The sequence below is a fragment of the Varroa destructor genome, unplaced genomic scaffold (genome assembly GCF_002443255.2).
Source record: "Varroa destructor unplaced genomic scaffold, Vdes_3.0 BEIS01000605.1, whole genome shotgun sequence".
In the NCBI taxonomy this organism is placed as follows: Eukaryota; Metazoa; Arthropoda; class Arachnida; order Mesostigmata; family Varroidae; genus Varroa; species Varroa destructor.
The window spans coordinates 20,002-42,781 of NW_019212058.1; the positions used below are offsets into that span (position 1 = coordinate 20,002).

The 22,780-nt window shown below is 36.5% G+C and overlaps 1 protein-coding gene across 4 annotated transcripts in view; it reads left to right on the forward strand.

Moving 5' to 3' along the window:
- The window catches only part of LOC111255127 (uncharacterized), a gene marked incomplete at its 5' end in the record, with an annotated part of 37,288 nt that extends 16,995 nt beyond the window's left edge, over nucleotides 1-20,293 (forward strand). The window contains 7 exon segments of one of the 4 annotated variants that reach the window (XM_086976404.1): nucleotides 3,956-4,056; nucleotides 11,678-11,819; nucleotides 13,456-13,716; nucleotides 15,627-15,674; nucleotides 16,083-16,193; nucleotides 18,389-18,562; nucleotides 19,315-20,293. In XM_086976404.1, the coding sequence (XP_086832530.1) occupies nucleotides 3,956-4,056; nucleotides 11,678-11,819; nucleotides 13,456-13,716; nucleotides 15,627-15,674; nucleotides 16,083-16,193; nucleotides 18,389-18,468 (743 nt within the window). 4 annotated transcript variants of the gene reach the window in all.
- Nucleotides 20,294-22,780: the final 2,487 nt, after the last annotated feature.

A 22,780-nucleotide genomic window follows, 5' to 3' on the forward strand; every position in this document is an offset into this window, starting at 1 on the left:
TGATACAGAAAATTAGTCGTCGATAAAATATACAAATTTCTGGTTATTAACACACTCATCGGTGTACAGATTCGTCACACAGCTCTTTGGTAAGAGAATCTAATCTAAGAACTAGCCGGTATTGACGTTAGCTATTGTTTATTTCGATTTCATTCGTGCCGTCTCCGATCTAGTCGATTTAAATTTTTATTGGTTAATGTCGACTTTCGCGTTCGGCCCTCATATGTTAGTTTGGTTATTACTTTACCTATCTAATCGGTCATACGTGTACAATTCTCTTTTGAGGCTCCTTCAGGGATCTCCCTTGTATCTCTATTGTATACAACATTTAACCAGAATCTTTTCGGTGTACTTCAAGCACCCTGGGGTCACTGTTGATATGTGAAATTGCATGTACGTATTGCTGAAACGGCTGAAATTATACTCTATAACAGTAATCATATTTTCCAAGCTTTCATGATCCATAATACTTGAAATTATTTCAGATATCGTTCATATTAAAATGCATGTTTGGATAGCGTATCAAATTAGGGATGATTAGACCAGCTTTTAAATAGATACAAAATGACCCACAATCAAATAATTTAGTTCGATTTCATTATCAGTGTAATTACTTGGAAAACTGTTATATTTGAAACGCTGCGCGCAGCGCTGAGAATAATGTGGGCTCATCGTGTTGCCTTTTTTACAAATGTTGTGTCCTCCCACTCGATTCACACATTATGAGTATCCAATCATAAGGCAGATATATACAACTGTGTTTAGCATTTACATCTAAATGCTTCAACTTTTTACGTCAGGCACTGTTATTAGACATCGCTTCGAGCGAATTTGCAAACCTAGACCGCAAGATGTTCCTCAATTTAAGAGGCGAACACGCTAAACAATTCGGTATCGCAGAAACATTATTTTCATACGCCAATTTTACAAAAAGTGGCTCCGCGATTCAAGGAACAAAACCGTTATTAAGAAATTGTTTTTAAAACAGATAGCAGAAAATCAAAATTTTGTATACCGTTATAACATCGGAAATCCATTCTTTATTTTTTTGTTTACTTGCATGAAACCAATAAAAGACCACACTAACCACACTTAAAAACTTGTAACACATTCTTGTGCTTTTATATCCGTAAATTACAGATAACCCTAGCATCATACGAGCTCCATTCGCACTACTTCTCGAGTTTTTTTTCGATATTATTCACCGACAATATGGAGTTCACTGGCAGAGTTTGGAATTTTTTAATCCAACTGAATTAGGAATAAAGCGACTATATTTTGCAATTAGAGATACAATATACTATTATATATAGATACTATACTACTATAACAAGATTATGGTACTAATTACTTATTTACTACCATTGCGTTCACAATTTCTACTCATATTCCGCGTACCATTTAGCGCTCCCGCTTTTAGTTGACTTATCACTTCCTTACCCCAGACTAATTTTATATGGAACAAGTACCATAGCCCTTATTAATTATATCCACAAAATGCTTTTATTCATTCACTACAATTTCCTTTCGAACTTAACATCAGAATTAAATTAATCAAGATTTACTCAGATTAATACAAGCGCTAGCAGGAATTCTCAAAACGTAAATGAAAAAAATTACCAAATCTTTGACGGGTCGCTCATAGCCCTTACCATTTAATTACTTACATAAAGGTAGATGTGAAAAAAAATTGTACAACTGTAATCAAATGTATAAGCTGAAAAGACGAAAAGGTTTCATTTGGCACAGTTTTTTTGCTATCAGAAAATTAAACTATAGTGATTAAAACATATATACACATGCATACAGATTATGAGCATGTATTGGTAGAGTTATGCTTAATGGTAGGAAAAACGACGGAAGTCTGCACTGAAATATTGTGTCTGCTGATCCAATAGATGAGTCTATGTGTGATTTCGATCACTAAGTAAGGCGCTTAATTGCGAAAACAGCTTTAGGATTCTTAGATATAATTTTCTGGATGCTCATCATGATCTTGTTGTTAGGTGACCAATCCTTTAGTGCAGTAACGCAATTTTATTCCCTTGCATTTTTTTTGTATTTAGCATGTCCTTAGACATGCGAGCGATCAATGTCAGGGGAAATTTTTGATCACCAACCAGCCTAGGAAGACAAATTGGGAAAATACAAAAATCTATTATTTAATTGGTTATAGATAAAAACCTCAATTTTTATGTCGAAAACTGTTGCTGTGAGGAGTTACGAATCATGGCACATTTTCATATTTTTTTTTTTCAAATTAGGTTGAGAGGCATTAGCTTTTATATATAAAAATAGAGCTTGCTTATTCGCTTTTTAGCTCAAATTACACAAAATTAGTCGTGCACTAAAGCTTCAGCTAAAGAACAAAACTGTTTAGATTTAAATCAGCAGCTATACTTATAAACCACACGATATGGAGTATCGTAAAATTGCAATTGATATTACTGATACACCGCTATAGGAAGTCAGAGCCACCTACGTGCCCGCCGTAACCTACTAAACTACAAAACATAGTCAAGATCCCATGGAGAAATAACAATATTGACTATTTATTCGAATTTTAGAAAATCCAATTGAATTATTAGTCCTATTTGCCTCGTAAGCTACCTAGGCTTTATTAATCGATGTCAAAAATTAAAAGATAAATTGCACATTGTTTGCGTAACGATAAACGATCGGCGACCCCCCAGTTTCACCAAATCTCGGTTTCCTCTTCATATTATTCACTAAGAAGGTAGGAGCTTTTGAAATCAGAGGAAAAACGGTCGCCATTGTGTCCGACTTAGTATTAGATGATTTAAAAAAATAAATGCATTTCGCCGATAATTTCGACTGTTAAACACATTATGTATTTTAGCTTACAAAGTTCGGGAGGTAGCTCTTAATAGAATCGTAGAAAATTATCTGTTTTGTAAGAGCAATGGTCTCTATACCACGGTGGAGACCAATTAAGGATACATTCCGAATAACGGAAGTAATGATCCATATTGGTAAAATGTAACTACACGGTGAATTAGAATTAAGATCCAAAATAATTCGCAAAAATCACAAGGTCTCAACTAAGAATAAAAAAAAGTGGGTGCTCGAATCTAGGCACACTGTAAAATAGGCCTCTACAGATGATATCGCGTCAGCGATATGGATGTATAAACATTACTAAGCTTCAAAAAGGCGCTGCTTAAGGTGTTAATTTTGGAAACAGCCCCCTTTATATTATTAGTCGAACGCCATTAATCGGGCATAACAAACGCTTTTTCTTTAAGTCTCGACGAAGATAAGGGTGTGTTTGGTTTTGTCGTCGTGCTCGATCAAGTCTATTGATCACGATGTGTTGTTTTCAAAGAACGTAAATTTGTGGCAAAAAAAACAATAATGTTACTGCCCTTTCTTTAGAGAATTAGCCGTAAATGGTATCACTTCTCTTTTTTTATCGTAATGGGCGGCTTCTGTTCTTTGCTGTTTGAAAACACGCATTTATATGGGTACCGTTCGGTTAGTAAATAGTCCACTCTGAACAAGCGATTACAAAAATGCGTAAAAAATTGATTGCGCGTTACATGCTAAACGTGCTAAGATAAGATCAGAACCCGCAAAGTCTGAGCAAGCAATTGTGATATCCTAAGCCATTTTTCGAATTTCTAATATGCAGATAAAGTAAAACAAATAGTATCTGCGATCTTACCGGCTTTGATTTGTGTCTCTAAAATTAAGTATTCCGTACATTATCAGTTCGTCCTCTGTAACAACGCGGCTATAGTTTTCTTTTGGTACTTAGACGACCTCTTTGAAATTCGTTGACGTGCTTGTGACTGTAACAATAGAGAACAGCTGCTAGAATTTGTGGCAGCTTTTGATAAACAAGACGTTATATTAATTGTAGTAGTAAGATTGGGAAATTATATTTGAATAAATATACATGCTGAGTATTTACTTGCTATTTTGAAATTTTCAGGTTGTACCGAAGAAATTCGGCTCGATTGCACTGGAATGCATCCAAAACCTTCGCCTGCATGCGGGGTGTACAACGAGGCCACGCAATCCTATTTGTCGACGGTTAGTAATAAAGGCAACAACCTAGATCTCGATAAGCAACGCGTTCAACAAGTGTATAAGAGAAGGATATTACCATAAAATTATTTTTTATTTCAAATTTATAATTTTGATACCAAGAAATGACAATAAATTTCTATGTAGAATACTTTCACTATATCTAGTCGTACTAAATTTTAAAAGATTTTGGAATTTAATATTTTGTGTTGTTGTTGTGACATATAATTTTATTTTTAATATAAAAGCATTTACAATCCTAATATTACTATTGAAGAGCTATATAGGGGATGCCAAAATGGAATTTGTTATGAATGGAATATGAAGTCGACTATTACAATTTAAACAAGACATCATTATACGATAGTTCCTAAATTATTGCTTATTCATACTTTCTAGGGCTCGTACCAATTAAAATTAGAAATATTTCAATTGGGAGTATCGCTTTAAAATGCGTGTTCAGTCGCGTGAAGAAATGCAAGAAACATTGTTATTATTAACCTAGAAAGGTGACTTCCTAAAAATTCTATAAAGATCGTCAATGTGGAAAAAAAAATTTAACGAACCAAAATAAAACAAATTGAATTTTTAAATTCACTCTACTACACAGAGTCGATCGCTATGGTAATTGTGAATTAACTGTAAGATTAAGCGAAACATTTGATTTTTTTAGTTATTTAGGTCTTATGGGCGTTGAGTTTTTTCGGAGGTTGAAATCTTAGCAAATTTGGCCTGCTAACAACCAAACCTCAATTCCAGTGAATTTTTTGCATAAGGTATATTTTAGCTACACTTTTAGCTTACTATTTACGATAACACTATCGCAGCGTGTGGGCTTACAAATTATACTACACTTCGCCCTACTTTCAATGACTAGGAAATAGCTTCTAGTGATTTATTTACACCCAGGTTTAAATACTTGTACCTTCTTGTACATATCGCGTAATACACGTACTCACTGAACAATATTAATCGATATCCATTACTCCTTTCAATTTAATCTGAAATGGGTTTCAAGCAATTATTTGGACACGACTTTTAATTCGAGATAGATGTTCTGTTACCTTATTGCGTTGTCTGCGTTAATATATTATCGTTAGGTTTATTCATCCGTTAAAATTCTAGTGTTGCAGTTTGTTTCCGCTAATCCATTGTATTACCTTTTTTTTTAGTAATTCGATTTCATTGATTATAGTAGTTTTAGTAATCCGTCACTTTGTCTTGGTTATTTAGTAATTTTATACTGAGTCAGATATTCCGTAATCGTATTTTAGTTAGTCCATTATTCCGCAGAAATCGCCACACTCCTTTATCGATTATTTAACCATTCTATGGCAAATAATCCGTGACTTTGCTACCGTTATCCAAGTGAAGTTATACCGCGTCTCCGCTACAGTTATTCTTCTATCTTCAAGTTAAATCGGCCTTTAGAATTCCGTATAATCTTCGAATTTCGAAATTCTTAAAAACGAAACGAATATGCAATGTAGAAAGATTCTCTTGTTTTCTCTAGTTGTCGCATTTTTGGAAAAAAAAATTTAATTCTGTGGCAAAAGTACGAAAAATCTATTTTTTCCAGAAGATTTATATAGAATATGATAAAATAAAAATATTTTGCATTTATGTGATCAACAAATTCTCAACCGTCACTCAAATAACTGCCCAAAAGCTATAAGCGAGTTTTTCAGTAATCAGTCTTCAGCTCCAAATGCCCAAACTAGCTCTTATTCAATAGGGGCTAAGTGAAGCGATTAGCTTCGACATATATATTTGACTGTTCTCTGGTGGATCTACACAATGGCACTGATTTCAAGATCTTTCTATCTTAGTGATTGTAGATCGAGCCAGCATAGCAGTGATATATGTGTCCCCGAAAGTAATTCAGAAAGCCATAGAACATAAGAAGGTCCACAAATTCCTATAATGAAAGCGAGAGTAAAGCAAACTAATGTTGAATTCACTTAATTTATAAATTTTGGTAATTCTAGCCTCGATGACCGTTAAGACTTCGAAGGTGAAGTCCTATGGTCAGCAGTTAATAAAGATAATATTATACGATCATGCAACCTTGAAGTACGAACTGTGATAAACAGCACCATTTGACGACTATGCATAAAATCACGATCCTATTAGTAGCAGTACCTGGCCGTTTTCTTATAAATATTAGGCTGTTTCAAAATTTTATTAAAAATTCAAAGCAAAATACACAATTTTTGATAACCGGTTTACATCAATTGGATGTAATGCAAATATTTAATTTAACTCACAGTCGAAGATTTTATTTTGCGAAAAATCCCGCAGAAAACACTGCAACAGCATCAAATCGCATGCGCGGGGTGGCCAAAACTGATAATTTCAGTGTTTCAAATACGGATTAACAAGCAGCACCCTCTATGTTAAAAGACATTACTTATGTTGAAACAATTCGGTTTCGACAGCATTAAGTCCTGTACAGGATCTCAGTATATAACGAGAGCTATAATATTCGAGTAAAGAAATGGTCCGATGGCACCTTTGGCGCTTAGTCCACTTTATCAGGTGGCTTTAATTCCAGAAAGCGGTTTTTAGTAAAAAACGATGTGGAGCTTCTCATATGTCTACACACAACAGTTTTATTTGTTTATTCGTTTAGTCAGGAAATCCGTAGTATTTATAATATTATTCAACATGCGACAACATGTAGCAGCAGCCCGTTGGTTTATGAAACAAATGTGCGATGTTTCGCGTGATCTATAGGCTTAAACTTCTAAATAAACTATAGTTTACAGGATCAAACATTGAAAAGTACACGCAGGATTGTCCAGTAAAACAAACTTGACTGTTGCGGCCTCCTTGTTGTCAAACTTGTTGAAGTTTGTGACTTGTTGAACTTGTCGATGCTTAGTGATGTCGTCTGCTTGCATCATCCAAAAAGTACAAATTCTAGTTTCCGACACAAACAGTTTCGTGAGCTTTGGCGTCAACATTCTAAATCCTCGACCTATATCTAATCATTTTAATCTAGAGGTGTGCTAAAAGGGTGCGTAAATCTAAAAAAAAAAACGGAAACTCAGGCCTGTTTGGTAGCTGTTAAGAAATCGAACAAGCATACTGCTAGATCGTACGAAAGCAAGCTTATCACAGGACGGGCAGACGATCCCGTAAGCTTAGATATGTTAAATCACCCATATTTCCCTTCTCGAAAATGTAAATCATTCGGATAAGGCTGCTAGAATGCAAACTTTTGGTTTTCAATTAAAAAGTTGCATTTTTAGGAATATCAGCGGTAGCCTATATCAACTCATGCTTGCCAGACGTTTACAAGTATAAAATACAGAAACGACACTATTTAGGTTATTTTCTTCCAATATTAGTGGACCAAAATGCTCTTAGTAACAACAGCAGCCTTTAAACTCAGGACATTCACTACAGACTTGCAGCTCCCCGGCAGGTGCTAAACGGAAGCTATCTTCTAATCAACGGAAGCGACAACGGCAATTCCCTACGCAGATGCCATGGTAGTAATTGTGTACCGTGTGACGACCAACTGCACGGGCCGTACATATTATTTGGAAATCTCTTTTCATTTGTCGTGCAAACTAACCGAAGAGACGGATCCAACAGTCAGTCCTAGCACCAAGTGTTCACGTGCGTATGCTATCTTAACAAAGAACTGGCTCTTAGAGCTTGTTACGCTACGTCACATTTCCTATCCATCGCGTCGTAAAGCTGAAACGAAAGGCGGTTTTCCTTAGGGAGGCTCGGGTTTATGTGACAACTCGCATGCGAGAAGAAGATCAGACAGTTGTAATCAGCCGGTCGATACGAACAGTGTTAACAGTCGGTAAAGAAATTAGAGAGTCAGTACGACCTGCGCTCGGGCAAAGTTCCTACCATCTTTCTATCTCCTCGAAAACAAGATCTGAATACTGTAATAGCGGAACCTGAGAAGTACATATTCATTACAAATGGTCGGGTGGCTATTTTTTTCGCATGCAGGATGCCATACATGTTGGCAGTTCGAAAAAGAGATACGTGCGGTTAAGATATTTAATGCCACTCTAAAGTTCTTCCAACCAAGGTCGAAGTTGTATGCATTATCTGTACCATTGCTTAGATTGTGAAACAGCCAATGACATACTAACTTAAAAGGCGGTTCAAGTGAACGTTCTGTTGTCATTTTTTTTCTGAGAAGCACCCAACGACGGTTGTTATAGATAAAGAAGCGAGATGACTAAGAAGATAGCGAAAAGTTTTGTTAAAAAAGTAAATAAAAAATCAGTAATCAGCCGTAACCAGCCGTAATCAGCCAAAGTCAGCCGTACTCGAGTCAACTCTGTGTTCCGAATCCGGTATATTGGTGTAGAAGTATAGACGACGCACCGATTGGTATCCTCTGCACCAAACACGGTAACTGATACCGAAGTCTGATACTTTACACAATAGTATTTTGTTACTGTGCGAGATTTATCAAGTCACGCCCAAGCCACCAGCTGTGTACAAATTCGTGCCGATGTCGGTCAAAAGGTTTGTGACTAGTTAACAGTTTAGGCTGTTACAAGATAGACTTTGAAGTTTGATAACCTTTGAGATAGTTGAACTAGAATGATGATTTTTAAATATGCGTTAAAGGTACTCTTTTTTATTTTTCACACACTTGTCTCACTGCAAGCAGTTTCTGGTCAGCTATATATCTACCATTCGTCTTTCTATATATATATATATATGTATTTCTCGATGTAAGTAAATAGTAGAATATGCTTGCCCACCTGTTGTCTTTTTAGGGTTGAGAAGCCTTGTAATCGTACGGACTTAGATCAACAGCATAAACGGGTGCAAGCCAACGTTAAATATTTCTTTGCTTAATATAAGGAATCAGTGATGATGGCCATTGCAGGTACTATTATCATTTACTCCACATTGCTATCGAATTCGGTTTCTGTTCAGATCGACGCTATTATCTTGCTAGATCCGTTTTCTACTGACAGTAAAGATCGCACCGTGCCTTGTTTATGGTGATCGTATCCTTCAGATAGATTTTTTTGTTAATCAAGGTTTTGTAGATTGCACGTGGAACGCACCACATGCAATTCCAGTTTGCCTGGAGACAATTAGCAAGGAACCCATTTTTTGCATTTTCCCTGTTTTTTTTTTATAATCCTGTGACACATTACATATAAAAATGCTAATTTCAGCTAAAGGAGCTCTTAGACCCTAATGCCTGTTTTCACGAAAGGCCTTCTCAATTGGGATCCTCCAACATCTGGTCACCTCCTCGCTGGTATTCAACATTTTAGCTTCCATTTTTGAAACGTCTGAATTATTTACGTGCAATTATACTTATGCTTAAGGTTTCCTTTTCTAATACCTTCACCAGTATTCGATAACGCTGTGGTTTTCAAGGAAAGAAATTTGCCCACTGAACGTTGATTTTCTAGAATAAAGAATGTTTTTCGATCTGAAATGGTTTCTTTTAGAATAAATGCAGTCGATTTTCAGTCACGAGTTTCTAGAAGATTGGCATATTGACCAGCCAAGATGTGTCTGTAAATCGTGCGTAGTTGATAAGTCATTCGGTTTCAAGGACCATCAGATTCACGTACCTCGACCAAAAACATTTTCCCCGTGACTGACTTATCCATTTAGATAAACGACCAGTAGCATTCAGGTGATGCGCGCGCGCCATACCTTTGTTGATATAAGTTTAACAATCGATTCCCTATACACTTGTATAGACCCGTTTTCAAATCACGCTGCGTTGTTTACGTTTAAAGAACCTTTGACGAGACATCGGTACCATTTAGAGTCCGTTCGATCTACTATTTAAAATGATGCTGCACGACCTTTTGAGTGCACGTAGATACTTCTGCCACTGATGATGAATTGCACGGCTAATCTGTGTCATTAATGTTGAAAACGGTGCAGCCTCGGTTTCAAGTCTAATTCGCGTCTTTGTATGCATATAGAAGCGTTGAGCATCACAGATTACTAAATGCGGTTCCTCCAACACCAGTATATGACCTTTGGGCAAAACTTCTGTGTATCTTGATTAACAACTGCACTATGCTGGGCAGTACTCTTGTTTTTATAAGCTTCCAGTTCGAAAACTGTGGTCAACACGCGTTTCTAATTTAAATGTTTTACTATTTCCAACAATTGTTTTAAAGGCTAAATCGGTTAGTGCTGAAGACCACCATGTTTTCAGATCAGCTTTTATAGAAATTTCTCTAAAACTCAATGCCATTTTCACCAAATTTGTAAACTAGACAAGGATCATAAGTATAAACCGTAGGACAGGGGAGCCCCATAGTCTTTAAATCAAGATTTAAATACCCATTGAATGCACTCGGATCTTGAGATAGTTTATTATGTTTGTTACCTATGTTTATTCTATCCGACTGAAAGCAATTAGGGAATATTGCTTTAACGCTGCTCAAAAATGCATAACTTTACAATTTGCGTGAACACCATCGCTGTTTTATTTCTGTAACAATAACTTATTGTACTATGTATTCTCTGTCGCCCTTCATGACTTTCTTCCATCTTTCCATTGAATGCTGTCTCGCTAGAAGGTAGCGACTTTTGTCTCAAAAAATGTGTCAAAGGTAAGGCTTTAAATGTAATCATCTAAGTGAAAAATGTGAAAGTCCATTAGCGCAAGGTCCGGAAATATGAAAGGTGCAACAAAATTTCCAATTCGAAGTCTAGAAGCAGAGGTTTTATGATATTCGGCGTGTGTTGTTATGGAGCAAGATTTCTAATGAACCACACTTTCGCTATTTTTTAACTCAAACACAAAGCATAATCTGATTAAACTCCGGGCCTTAGCTTCTCTCCTCGAGCTACTTTTTTCGATCTTTGGTTCATGTTGATGTACAGACACGCTTGTCATCGCTAGCCACGATTCGGTGCAAAGCATTGTAACCGCGTGACGCTCGAGGTCGGGCGTCGTGTTGAGATACAGTGTTAAACCGCAATTCCTCGCTGAATTCAAAAAGTTCATAAAGTACTCAAACTTCGAGTTTGTGGATGAGCCCAACTTACCATGACGAGGGTTATGTGGCTGAAGCTCATCTTTTCAAATCCTTGGTTGAGAGTGTCGAAGATGCACTTTTCTAAAAAACTTTCTATCTGAAATTTTACTCTACAAGCTACAAACTAGCCGTTAGTGATCGAGTTGGATGAGCCTTCGAACGGTATATAAAAAAAAAAAACAACAAACGAAAAAATGCAGGAAAAGGAAAGTTTTTTAACCTAATATATTGGTACATTTGGATAGTTTTTTTAGCGTAAATGTTTGTAGTCCAATCCCGTAAAATAAAGGTCAGTTATTTCTTACAGCACTACATACTGAACAGTACCTGCTCAGTATGAAAACGTCAATCCAAAAATGAACAGTCGTAGATTACCTTACATTCCATAACTTTTGTCTTTAATAAAAGTATGTTTACACATTTCTCAACGGCGTTATAAAACTCTATTATACCACTACAGTACATTGCAAAATGCCTTTATTCAAGGTACTATTACTATTAAATCAATATCTTTACTCTTATTATTATGATAATGACCATTATTATGCCATATCTTGGTTTGTAAGAAGTCAATGAATTTGATATTGTTTTGTTCTCTGTTTAACGAATTGCAGGTACCATTCGACACCGTACATCTAGTTAACGGTACATACGACGTGAAGTTACACAAGATCTTTAGAATTAAAGACTGGATCGAGTATAGAAACATATCGTTTCGATGTCATGTCATTGTTCTCGGCACAGAATGGCGGACCGGTGAGCTAAAAAATATTTTTTCAAAAGTAATTTTTTCACAAATAAATTAAAAGTGAATACCTTCGAAATATTTTTTTAACAAATAATTTATAAGTAGAAAAGTCATGTGGGTCTAAAAATATGTCAGCGAGAAGTCGGTTAAATCAGTAAGACTGACCGTCTAGCTGCTGTCTACTATCATGTTTGAAATAATTGACGTATATTCGTATAACACGGTTAGCCATAACGAAACTGTAAGCAGAATACCTTAGAAGAACGCTATCAATGAGTATACTTAAAATAAAAGCTGACGTATTATATAAAATGTTAAAGACTGCCATAACTTAATTTATAACAGACAACGAACAAAGAAGCGCATGCAAACCAAATGGATAAAATATACATATGCGTGTTTACCATTAAAGGGGACAAGCTCCGGCAGATTATCATATTTATTACGATATGTATAGAATGATGTAGAAAAGTTTTTGCTCCGAAAAAAATTCCAGGGTTGAGCTAATGGTTTTAGCACCTACATTCTTTTACCTGGTTAAGTTGCCTCTTTCAGACATACGTATGGTACCTGTTTTAGACTACGAGAAACATCTTTAAAATATCAAATTGTATTATATTTTTTTGCTGACTTTCGCTAACATTTTAAACCTTTATTTCATTATATAGAATGCGAGGAAATCAACTTGTTAAGTCGGTTAGACCCAACGATGGAAGTAAAATAACAGATTAATTCTTTAGAAAAGGAAACTAGAAAAACTTAGAAAAGGAAGTGTGGAACTGTGCATTGTTACGGTACGAAAACTCGCAAGAGTCCTAAGTAAGAGCTCGTTACAAATGTAGATTGGTATTCAAGGTAGTCGAATCCCTCGTGGCCGTTGATATAAAGGTTCAATTAGGTTGAAATGTGGACTCAGTGTTATTAAAGACTAACGATATTGGACAACCAAAACCAGGCAGACATAGATTCCTTAGTTTAACGTCATGTCTAAAATTTCAGGAATTCGTTGTCAATATACAGAAGCGAACGGAAATATCATTTCTATGCAAGACCCATAATACCCCAAGCTTAGTGCTCAGAGTTTAGGTTGGCTTTTGTCGGTATACCACATACAAGCAGTTTTGTTGGAACGGCTTACTAGTAGATGTATGTATAAAATAAACTAACTGTACTTTACTCCATTGTAAGGAGTATACAGCATGTAAGGTAAGAAGTAAGGGAGGGTTCATTGTAGTAAGTCAAAGGCTCAAATTGGCAGAAATTAAGCTTCAGAGAATTATTTCACATTTAATTCTATCTATTGTTGTATCATCTGTGACTGCAAATTATGTTTGAAGTGGCACGAAAAGTATCGCGACACTTTTATTCGACACTTATCTGACTCCTAAAAGAATTTTCTTTCATAAATATATTTTCTCAGTGTCACTGGGATGTGGGTAGCTGGAAGCACCTATCTTTTCCCGCTTTAATTGGCTTTAAAGGAGAATTTCGCACAAACTCAATTTGGCATTTTCCTTCCATTTTCGCTTGCAGCTGTCGTTGTTTATTTGTGCTCTGAATAAATTTTCTTAGATTTAGCTCCACTGCAATCAGTTTAACATTACAATGCTTCGTTTATCTGTACATAACGTTTCGTTTGTTCAGGTATGACCCATCGTCTGTTTGGCGACCCTGGTTGTCTTAAAGACCCGCCTGAGGTACGCAACGGCTCATTCAACCTAACGGGAGAACAGACATGCTGGGGCACACCGGCTGAAGGCGCAGTTGTACAATATTCTTGTCCTGTTGGATTAAGTGTTCGCGGGCATCAGAAAATGGTTTGCAAGAACGGCACCTGGGTGGGAGTTGTCGGCAACCGAAATTTGGACGAACTAAACTATTCACCATTGGAGATCATCAGCTGTGGTTGGTGTCATAATTTATATAGAAACGAAAATTGCTGTATGTAAATTTTCAATGTTTGTACTAGGTGCAGGTATCTGTTCTATGTGTTATGTTGTATTTTGTTCTTTTTTTTTTTTGTTTCCTTCGCTTAGTCCCGAAACTAACTTGAGTAATGGCAACCCATCAAGATACGTCACAGTCTCTTTCTTCGGACCACTTGGCAGATACCACAAACATGACAGGTTCAATCTGTCTTTAGTTTCTTCCTTTATTTTGCAGGCATAGGGTATATACTTGCAGAGTCCTTTTCGGCTAATGTCTAAACTAACCTCGCTTTGATTTTAATTTATCTCAATAGCAAATAATGATTTCGCTCAATTAGCATAGAAATTTTCCAAGGGATTAGGAAAAATGGCTCTGCTATCGTTTAAGTGCTAAAGACATGCTTCTTAATTCGAAAAAAACACTCAAGTTGAACAAACACAATCTTGGGTAGCCGAGAACGTTATATCTAGTTGCGAAATCCGAACACTACTTCAATCGGTGGCCTGAACCAGGAAACGTTGAACGCAAATTGTTCAACATAAATCTCGCAAAGAGCCGTCGAGCCTTCCTCGTCTAGTAGATTTCCTTTCGAAGTGCCACTATTAATGTTTTTTTTGCTGAGCTAATTACCTAGAAAATGTCCAAAGCACTTTTGATATGAACGGATTTCTTTTCTGTGTTATATCTAGTATTCATCTGCACCTAGGCCCTGGTGCTAAATACTACGATTCAACAGAAAGAAGTAGCTGTATTTATGTAAAGAAATGGCAAATTTGGAGACTTCACTTGATGATTTTACCTATTTGTCCCACTTAGATAATGCTTGACCTAATCTACTAGAGGGTGATAGCGGGATCATCTACTACTTGCTTGTGCTCTCCGGTTCTAAAACCATTCTTCCCATACCTTAAATAGAAGGGCTACAGTAATTTTTTACGATATCTTCTTGCGCAACGGAAAAAAGAAGTAAATGTCATTGACCAATACACCAAAGTGTCTCCAAAGAAAAATATTAGGCTTTTTGACGAGAACTAGATAAATAATGCAGTTTCCTTTCTCCCATTTTCAATTTTATCAAACGTGCAATGCAAATTATGTTAGAACGTATGGTCAAGCGGGCGCCAAGCAGACTCGTCTTCCATTAGGTCTCAGGGGAATTCAACAGCGTAAAGAAAGGCTAAGTATTTTATAAAAAAATCTACTCCGCTATACTTTGAACATAGTATAAGTCTTCCACACCTAAGCAGTATGCTTGCAGAAGTTTTCGTACGTTTACTACTAGAGATCCTAGGTTATATGTGAAGCTATCGAATAGGGTGCTTCAATGTACTTAGCAAATTTGCCCTTTTTGTCTTTTTCATAAAACGTGAGGAGAGCCATCGTCCTAGTCGCAATCGAACGTACGAAACTTCGTTGTGATTTGCTTCAATGATTCACGTAGACAAAGCAAACTGCATTAATAAAAACAACCGGCTTTTGGCCACTGACCGTTACCGGTAACCTATTACCTTAATTGTTGGGAGCATGCTAATGTAATAGCTTCGTGTACCAGGTTCTGGATGCTATGAACATAGATAATGCTGTTTGTTCGAGCCGTACAGAGTAACGAGCCACACGATGGCAACAGCACCGATTTATTTCGGCTTCGTTTCACCAGTCTGCTAGTTTCGAAAAGCGGGAACTTCTCGTAGATGTTACGTTTCTATGATCTAATGCTTTTGCTGATTTGCCTTGGGGTTATGTGGATGATACGGTCAATCAATCATGAAATGCTTGTTTATATTAGTAAAGCTTGAAGGGTAATTCGAGCGACATTGCGTTTCGCACATAAATGAGAGGAACATAAAATGAAAATCTTAATTAGTTCAATTTGTACGTTTTTCAAGTGCAATCGAATCCGCTGAGGACATTGGAGCATCCTACTTACCGAACCGGTAATAATATCTTTAGGGTCAACATGAAATCTTAGCTTAAACAATTGCAAACAATTAATGTATTGATGAGAGTCTGTAAGGTGTCATAAAAGAATATGAGAAAGTCTATGTGAAAATTTCGCGTATTCTCAAGCGTCAAAGTTCTATAAGCAGAGTTACATGCGATAAGGCGAAAGTAGCGCAGCCTAATACACTTCTAAAATAGGACTATATTCTTGTAACTATTACCTAAGCCTAATTTTCAACCAAAATGTAAAACTATGTATAGCATAATATCTTTTACCGGAATATCTGTTTCCCTATGTCATGTATAATTCAGTCTGTAGTTAACCTCTAAATAAAATGTCGTGTTTTCACGACAGCTGTGATAAGCTTTCACTGTTTAATTTTGGCGAAATATCATTACAGTATCGATTCCTGCCATGTCCTGTAGCGACGCTGTTACCTACGATATGGTTGTAGGACTATACACTGGTTTATACGGAACGTTCCTCCGTTACAATTCGGACGACATAGCGGGTTTGTGGCCGGCTTTAGCTTTGTAGCTAGGAACATTTTTATAACTAACTTGGTTCACTTATCTAGTTAAGTACATAAAGGTTAGCATCCAGAAGTGCCAACAACAGTTCTTCTAGGTAGATCTGAATAGGTAAGCAATGCTTAATGCTAAATAGAGAAAGCAGACGAACTGAGGCATTTGTTTCTGCTGAATTATTTATTTTTGTCCTTATTTTTTGTTTCACAACACATGAGCAATATTTTGATAACAACCAATTTCGGCACGAAGTCCTTTTGCGAAAACCTACGTTTTTAAAAAAAAATTACACCTTTCGAAATCTTTGAAATCAGGTAAGTACAAACTATGAGGCAATACATTATTACATCTTGGCTTTATCTTTGCCTTGATATTGCCGGTGATTTATGAGATTCTATGAATCATCACATGTGATCGAGGCTTACATGTCTACCTATTATAATTATTATATAATATAGCGACTTGTTTGCTTAACAAGATAGAATTTGGAGGACGACAGTTAGCTCTGCATTTGGAACAAAGCAGACAGACCGAATAACGCAACATATGTATATAATAATAATGCAATTATGTAGTTATATAATTATTATGTATACGAAAAACTGTTCCAATGTTTGGACGGGCTGGGTGCCCAATTATGCTTTTAATATCTATTCAGAGGCCATAAGAGGTGTTTAAAAAACGGTAGCTAACCAATTAATTTTTAAGCCCAAAGTATTGATTTTTTCTTTGATAGTACGTATTCCTGGTGCATTTGTTTTCTATCAAAATAATTATACAAAGGCGATTGATGCAAGACCAAAGAGAGAACGCTGTTTAAAATTCCACCAAGCATCAAGAAATATTGGTTACTTGTGTCGTCGCAAGTCCATCGCCGACGTTTGGCTCTACTTCTACGTAAATGCGCCGCAATAACTTACCTGCCCCTTTCGCGCATTTCCTGTGTGCGACTGCGCCAAAATTAGTTATCACGAACCGTGACACTTCACATACGAATGAGGCAATTTTCTTGTAGTAACGTCTGTCAGCAGATTAGTTTCAACGCGTGTTAAATTAGACATATATTTTTGAAAACTTGGACGGCTTCCAAGTAAATTCTTTGTAGAACTTACACAAGATCTAGTGGAATATCAGTAGGATTGCGGTAATGCTCCTCCTAATAAAGCAATCTTCTCAAAAAAATGTCTATTTATCGACAGAATTTACAAGCAAAGATTTACCAAGTTCAGCATGCTATTAGATGATTGGCCGCATCGACCATCAACCAAGACTAAACATAGAAATCGACGGCTGTGCTCATTCGGAATACATAAACTGCCATGCAATGACCAACGATGGTTTATATATCTAATGTGGGACCATATTACGGTGGAATGAGCTTGTTCAAATAGACAGGCACTTTGTTCCAAATATTGTGTAACGCCACACGTTAACGTTTAATATCGTATGTTTAGGTGGTAAATTTTCGACGATAAAATAAGCTGAATACTCAAACATATTAACTTCTTGATAAATGAATATGATCAGTATCAAACATAGCTTAAACTCCGAATCGTTTTTTATAGTCAACTAACTCAAGGCAAGAGTGGTTCAAAAGTGGAGAGTACATACATGCCAATTTTGCACGAAACGAGATAACGGATGTGTAGTATATTCACACAAGTTTCAGTTACTTCGAATATTCCGATTCAGACATAGCACTATTTCGAATTTCTATGCGTTTGTCAAATGAGTGGATCAAATGTTTGACTCTAAACTTTTTCTATACTGACGTTCTCAAAATTATCTTCATTTCGAAATAAACATATACTCTCTTGTTAAGTGACGAAATTACTGAAGCTGGAGGGCTTAACAGTGCAAAACAAAACAGTCTTAAACCCTAATGCTTTGATCAAAGCGTTCAAAGACAAGCTGTTTAGATTCGAAACCTTAACTGTTGGTTATTCTTTGATTTCAGCGGCAATTGATCAGTCCTGTTTCGAAACTAACGCAGTTGGCTGCGGATTGTCTGGAAGGTTTAAAAATATTTCACAAGCAATAATGAGTGTATGATGCGAAAATCCGTACAAGGTACATAAGAAGTTAAGACGCACTGCTAAGTCCTCCCTAAAACTTTTTTTGTACACGACCGAGCTTTGAAGCATTCATGCTATTTTTAACGTCGAAGTTTGATTTTCAGAGGAAGACAGCGCCTCTTCAGTAAACGTTTCGATGGGCCTGCTTCTCTTTTTGATGGTCTGCAGCTTACACATACAATAAAAAGCTTCTTGGATACTTGCCTACCTACGCTAGAGGGTTTATCTACATAATTGGATAACGTAATGGTAATACTGGTTGCTTCAAAGTGTTTGAGGTAAGTTGCAAAGACGAAGACATTCAATAATACATCTATTTTCATTCAAATTTGATTTCATTTCATTTCAAAAATGGCTGAAATTATTCAAATGGTAGGCTTTAAATTTTGTCTCCATTAGCTCAGTTTCTCGGCTGTATTTAAAGCATTGTCGTTCTTCGAGCTCTGCATTTCTTTGCATTCTGCTATAAACTTCCGCATTAGGCATATGCGTAGCTTTAGAGAGAATGACATTTGGACATTGTCTTCTACTTTCATTAACAAATCACAATGTGATGTTGCTAAAAAATTTCGATAGTCACTGTGTAAAAAGCCATTTTGATTGAGTCTTGTTTACATTTTTTTTGTAGTCTCTGCTTCTGCACCTACGCAGGCGGTCGTAACGAAGCATTCCTTGATCATCCATTACTTACTAACTACTAACCACCCATCCATTACTAACTTAATAATTTTGACAAAAATAGTAGTAAAAAAAAAAAAGGTAATACCAACTGTTCACGCTGCAATAGTAAATAAAATTCTGTGACTTAACTTTGCAACCAAAGTAATAATTAGGCATTAAATCTTGAACGTATTTTCTCACCACAGCTTTCTTGGAATATAGGTTTTAATGGGAAATAATGAATCAGCCATATTGGTAAATCAATCTTATTCAGAAGTAAAGTTTGCTTAAATATGTTAGGTTCGACTTCTAGACTGAGGTACATTACGATTACATTATTTGAATTTTATAATGTGTATTCGATGTGCAGGTGCAGTAGACGGAAAGCAGTCATATCTTCCCTGCGTAGGAACAAACTTTACCATCGACAATTTGTACATAATGCAATACTCCACAATGGAAAAACGACGCTACACTTTCTAAGGGTGTAATAGTTACGACGTATAAATGTCATTTTCACATTTAGTTGCTGCTCTTATCATTGTTTTTGCATAAGTTTATTAAACAGATAAGTAAAACAGTTGTTGGCAACCCAGATCAACATAATTAGCAAATAAGTTAGACTATGGGCAAGAAAGGAAGGACTGACACGAGGCATAAAGCAGAAATCAGTGACCTAAGTTGACGCATAGAACAGAAGAGTAGTAAAGCAAGAATATAACTCTGAGATATAAATGAAAAAGTCAAAATGAGGTCAGCTTAAACACATGCCTAGATGATATTTGCGAATGAAACGCAGAAACCGTTAACACGATAGGCATCGCACATAAACATCCGCCTCCCCCTCCGCCGACCCCTCCGCCGAATGGGGAGGGAGTTTAGCCGGAAAAAAACTGGTCTTTTCATTAATTATTCAACGAAGTTGAGATATAAATAATAAGGCACTATTAAGAAGAACAAGGGGTATATTTAGGTCCTTTCGAAATGGCGGCCATTCCTATTATTACACAATCATTGACAAAGACCTCCTATATAAGGTCTCTAAGCATAAAGAAACAGGCAATGCTGTTCAATTTACGCATTGATTGAGACAACTTACACCGAATAACGACAGCGAGAGCAATATTGAAAGCATTGAAAGACTTGAGTGTCTGCATCCTACGATAAAGCGGTGCCATATCTTTTTGTCTTACCTCATCATTGATTTCCGTACGTGAGTGAATACCAACAATGAATATTTGTAATAAGATTAATACAAAACCATATATGGACAATATATGACACGCAATGTTACAAACTGAAGTAACGGTAACGAAAGTATAAATAAACTTTTTTTAATATAAAAATAACTTGTATGTCTGATTTACTAGTGCGTTATTTGTTAAAACATGTAAATCCTGCTTTCAATATGAAAGCCCTCTGCTTTTCAAAGTCTCGTCATGTAAAGTACTATGATTCAACTATACACTTGTCCTTTGAAGTAGCAAGGTCTGCCTATATAGTTATATCATAATCCCGATTTTTTTTATCTCCTCAGTTCAAACAGCTACTTTACGTTTGTCAACTGGAAGTGTTGTTATATACACGGTGAGGAAATTGCTTGCTACAGTGCGTCGTTTTTTGGTCTTCGAGTTTTGCACTATTTTAGGTTACCTAAGCGATTTCAAATAGAACAGGCACTTTGTTAACCAGTTTACCAGGTAATATATGTTGGCTAGTTGGTAGATTGTTTCACATTTAAGCTCTCAGGTGAGTTTCAGATAGCACAAACTGTTCTAGGATATATTGGCTACATTGGATCGCCCAAATAGATTGGACTCTCACTTAACCACACAGCCCCTCAGAAAAAACCGCGTAACAAACAACTGAGTAGGGTATTTGGATAGGGTACATTTAAGTTTTTGATGTGTATTTCTAGCTTTGATATTGGTTTTAACGCCAGGCAATGATTCAGACACGCTCGTGACCCACAAGAAGCTTGAGTTGAAATTCCGCTAATGCAAATATATCATTAATATTTATTTACATATAAATATTAATGATATATTTGTATTTATATTTATATTTATTTAATTTATTATTATTAATAACTTAATATTTACATATAAATATTAAGACAAATAAAAAGTTTATTGCCAGAAATGCTTCCAGTTCTCATGCACGCTATATAATGCTCGAAGAGGTTGATTAGCCTAGTTAAAATTTGTAAGGGCGTTAAGTTCAAGTAACTATGATTACGCGTTGTTCAAACAATGTAAAGAAAAACTAGCGGAATTAGTTTCTTGTACTGCTTTTTAGATTTCTTATTTGAATACATTTATAGTGATTATCTTATTTCTTTTTACGTGTGAAGTTTGTGGGAAAATGTCGCAATATTTAAGTGACATCGCCCATCTGGGCGTCTATGCATCGTTGATTTAGTTCCACGCCCTTAAATGCATTAGAAACAACAAGGGGGAGTTTGTATTATATAGAGGCCGTCTTGTTAGCCGTCCATCGAATTTCAGTGGATATCACTTTGATGATGCTTTAAAAAAAATTAAGTTGTCGACAGGGTCTCACCTAATTGAGACAAAATATGTTTCTCAATCACATGTTTTTGACAATACTAGCTGCAGAAAAAAGTATTTAAGAGCGACAAAGGCTGTCGATGTATCGAAGCGAATTGGATGCCCTAGGAAAAACGAAAACAATATTCACTAAGCTAACCAAAATCGTCAGATTTCCTCAGGTGTAGTCCATCGTGCTTACAAGATCGAATAATCTTGTCTTGTACTTTTACGAATCATTGCCGTTTCACGTTCGGTGCTCAAGAAAAACCTCCAGACATGCCTAAGGAGATCATAATTAAGTGGATCCAGCATGTCAACCCAACTGAACATGATTTAGCCAATTCAGCGCCGATAGTGAGAAAAGTTGTCCGTGCCGCACATGCCGCACGGTGAGAGATTGGCGGAAGTTTGGGAGTGAATAAGTAAGTAGGAGTTGAGAAATAAACTTTAGTTACACAGTCTATATGAGAGTGATTATATGGAGGTTGCTTCTAGCACGTCTTTATGCACTCTTAAAAAGCCGCATTAAAGTTGACATACTCGTCCGCTTAGCCTATTTCTTTGCTAGTTGGCTTTAGGACTCTCCTAGTCAGTGTCCGGACTCCTTTATGTAGTCCCCGGATTCTCGTAATTAGTCTTTAGATTCTTCTACTCGGTATTGGAACTTATGAGTCAGTCTCCGGACTCTTCTAGTCAGTCTCCAGATTCTCCCAGCCGGTTTCCGAATTCTCTTTGTCAGACTTCGTACTTTTGAGTCAGTCCTTGCACATTGCTAGTCAGTCTTCGGACTCTCGTAGTCAGTTTCCGGTCTCTGCTAATCAGGCTAGGGGCCTTCGAGGACAGTCTCCATATTCCCCTAGCAAGTCTTGGGCTCTTCCAATCAGTCTATGTACTTTCCTAGATAGTTTTTGGACTCTTCTAGTCAGTCTTCGAATTTTCCTACTCGGTCTCTGGACTTTTTTTAATCAGTCTCTGAACATTCTGAATCAGCCTCCGGACTCTCCTAGTTAGTCCTCAGCTTCCTTGAGTCAGTTTTTGAATTCTTCTAGTTAGTCTTTAAACCCTATTAGTCAGTCTCCGTACTCTCCTGGTCTGCTTTCAGACTCCACTAGTCAGTGTCCGCGTTGCCTTCGTTAATTTCCGGACTCTCGTAGTGAGGTTCCGGACTCTTCTAGTCCGTCTCCTGACAATCCTAGTTAATCCTTAGACTTTCCAGTCATCTTCCGGACTCTCCTAGTTCGTCTCAGGACTTTCCTAGTTAGTCTTTAGACTTTCCTAGCCAGA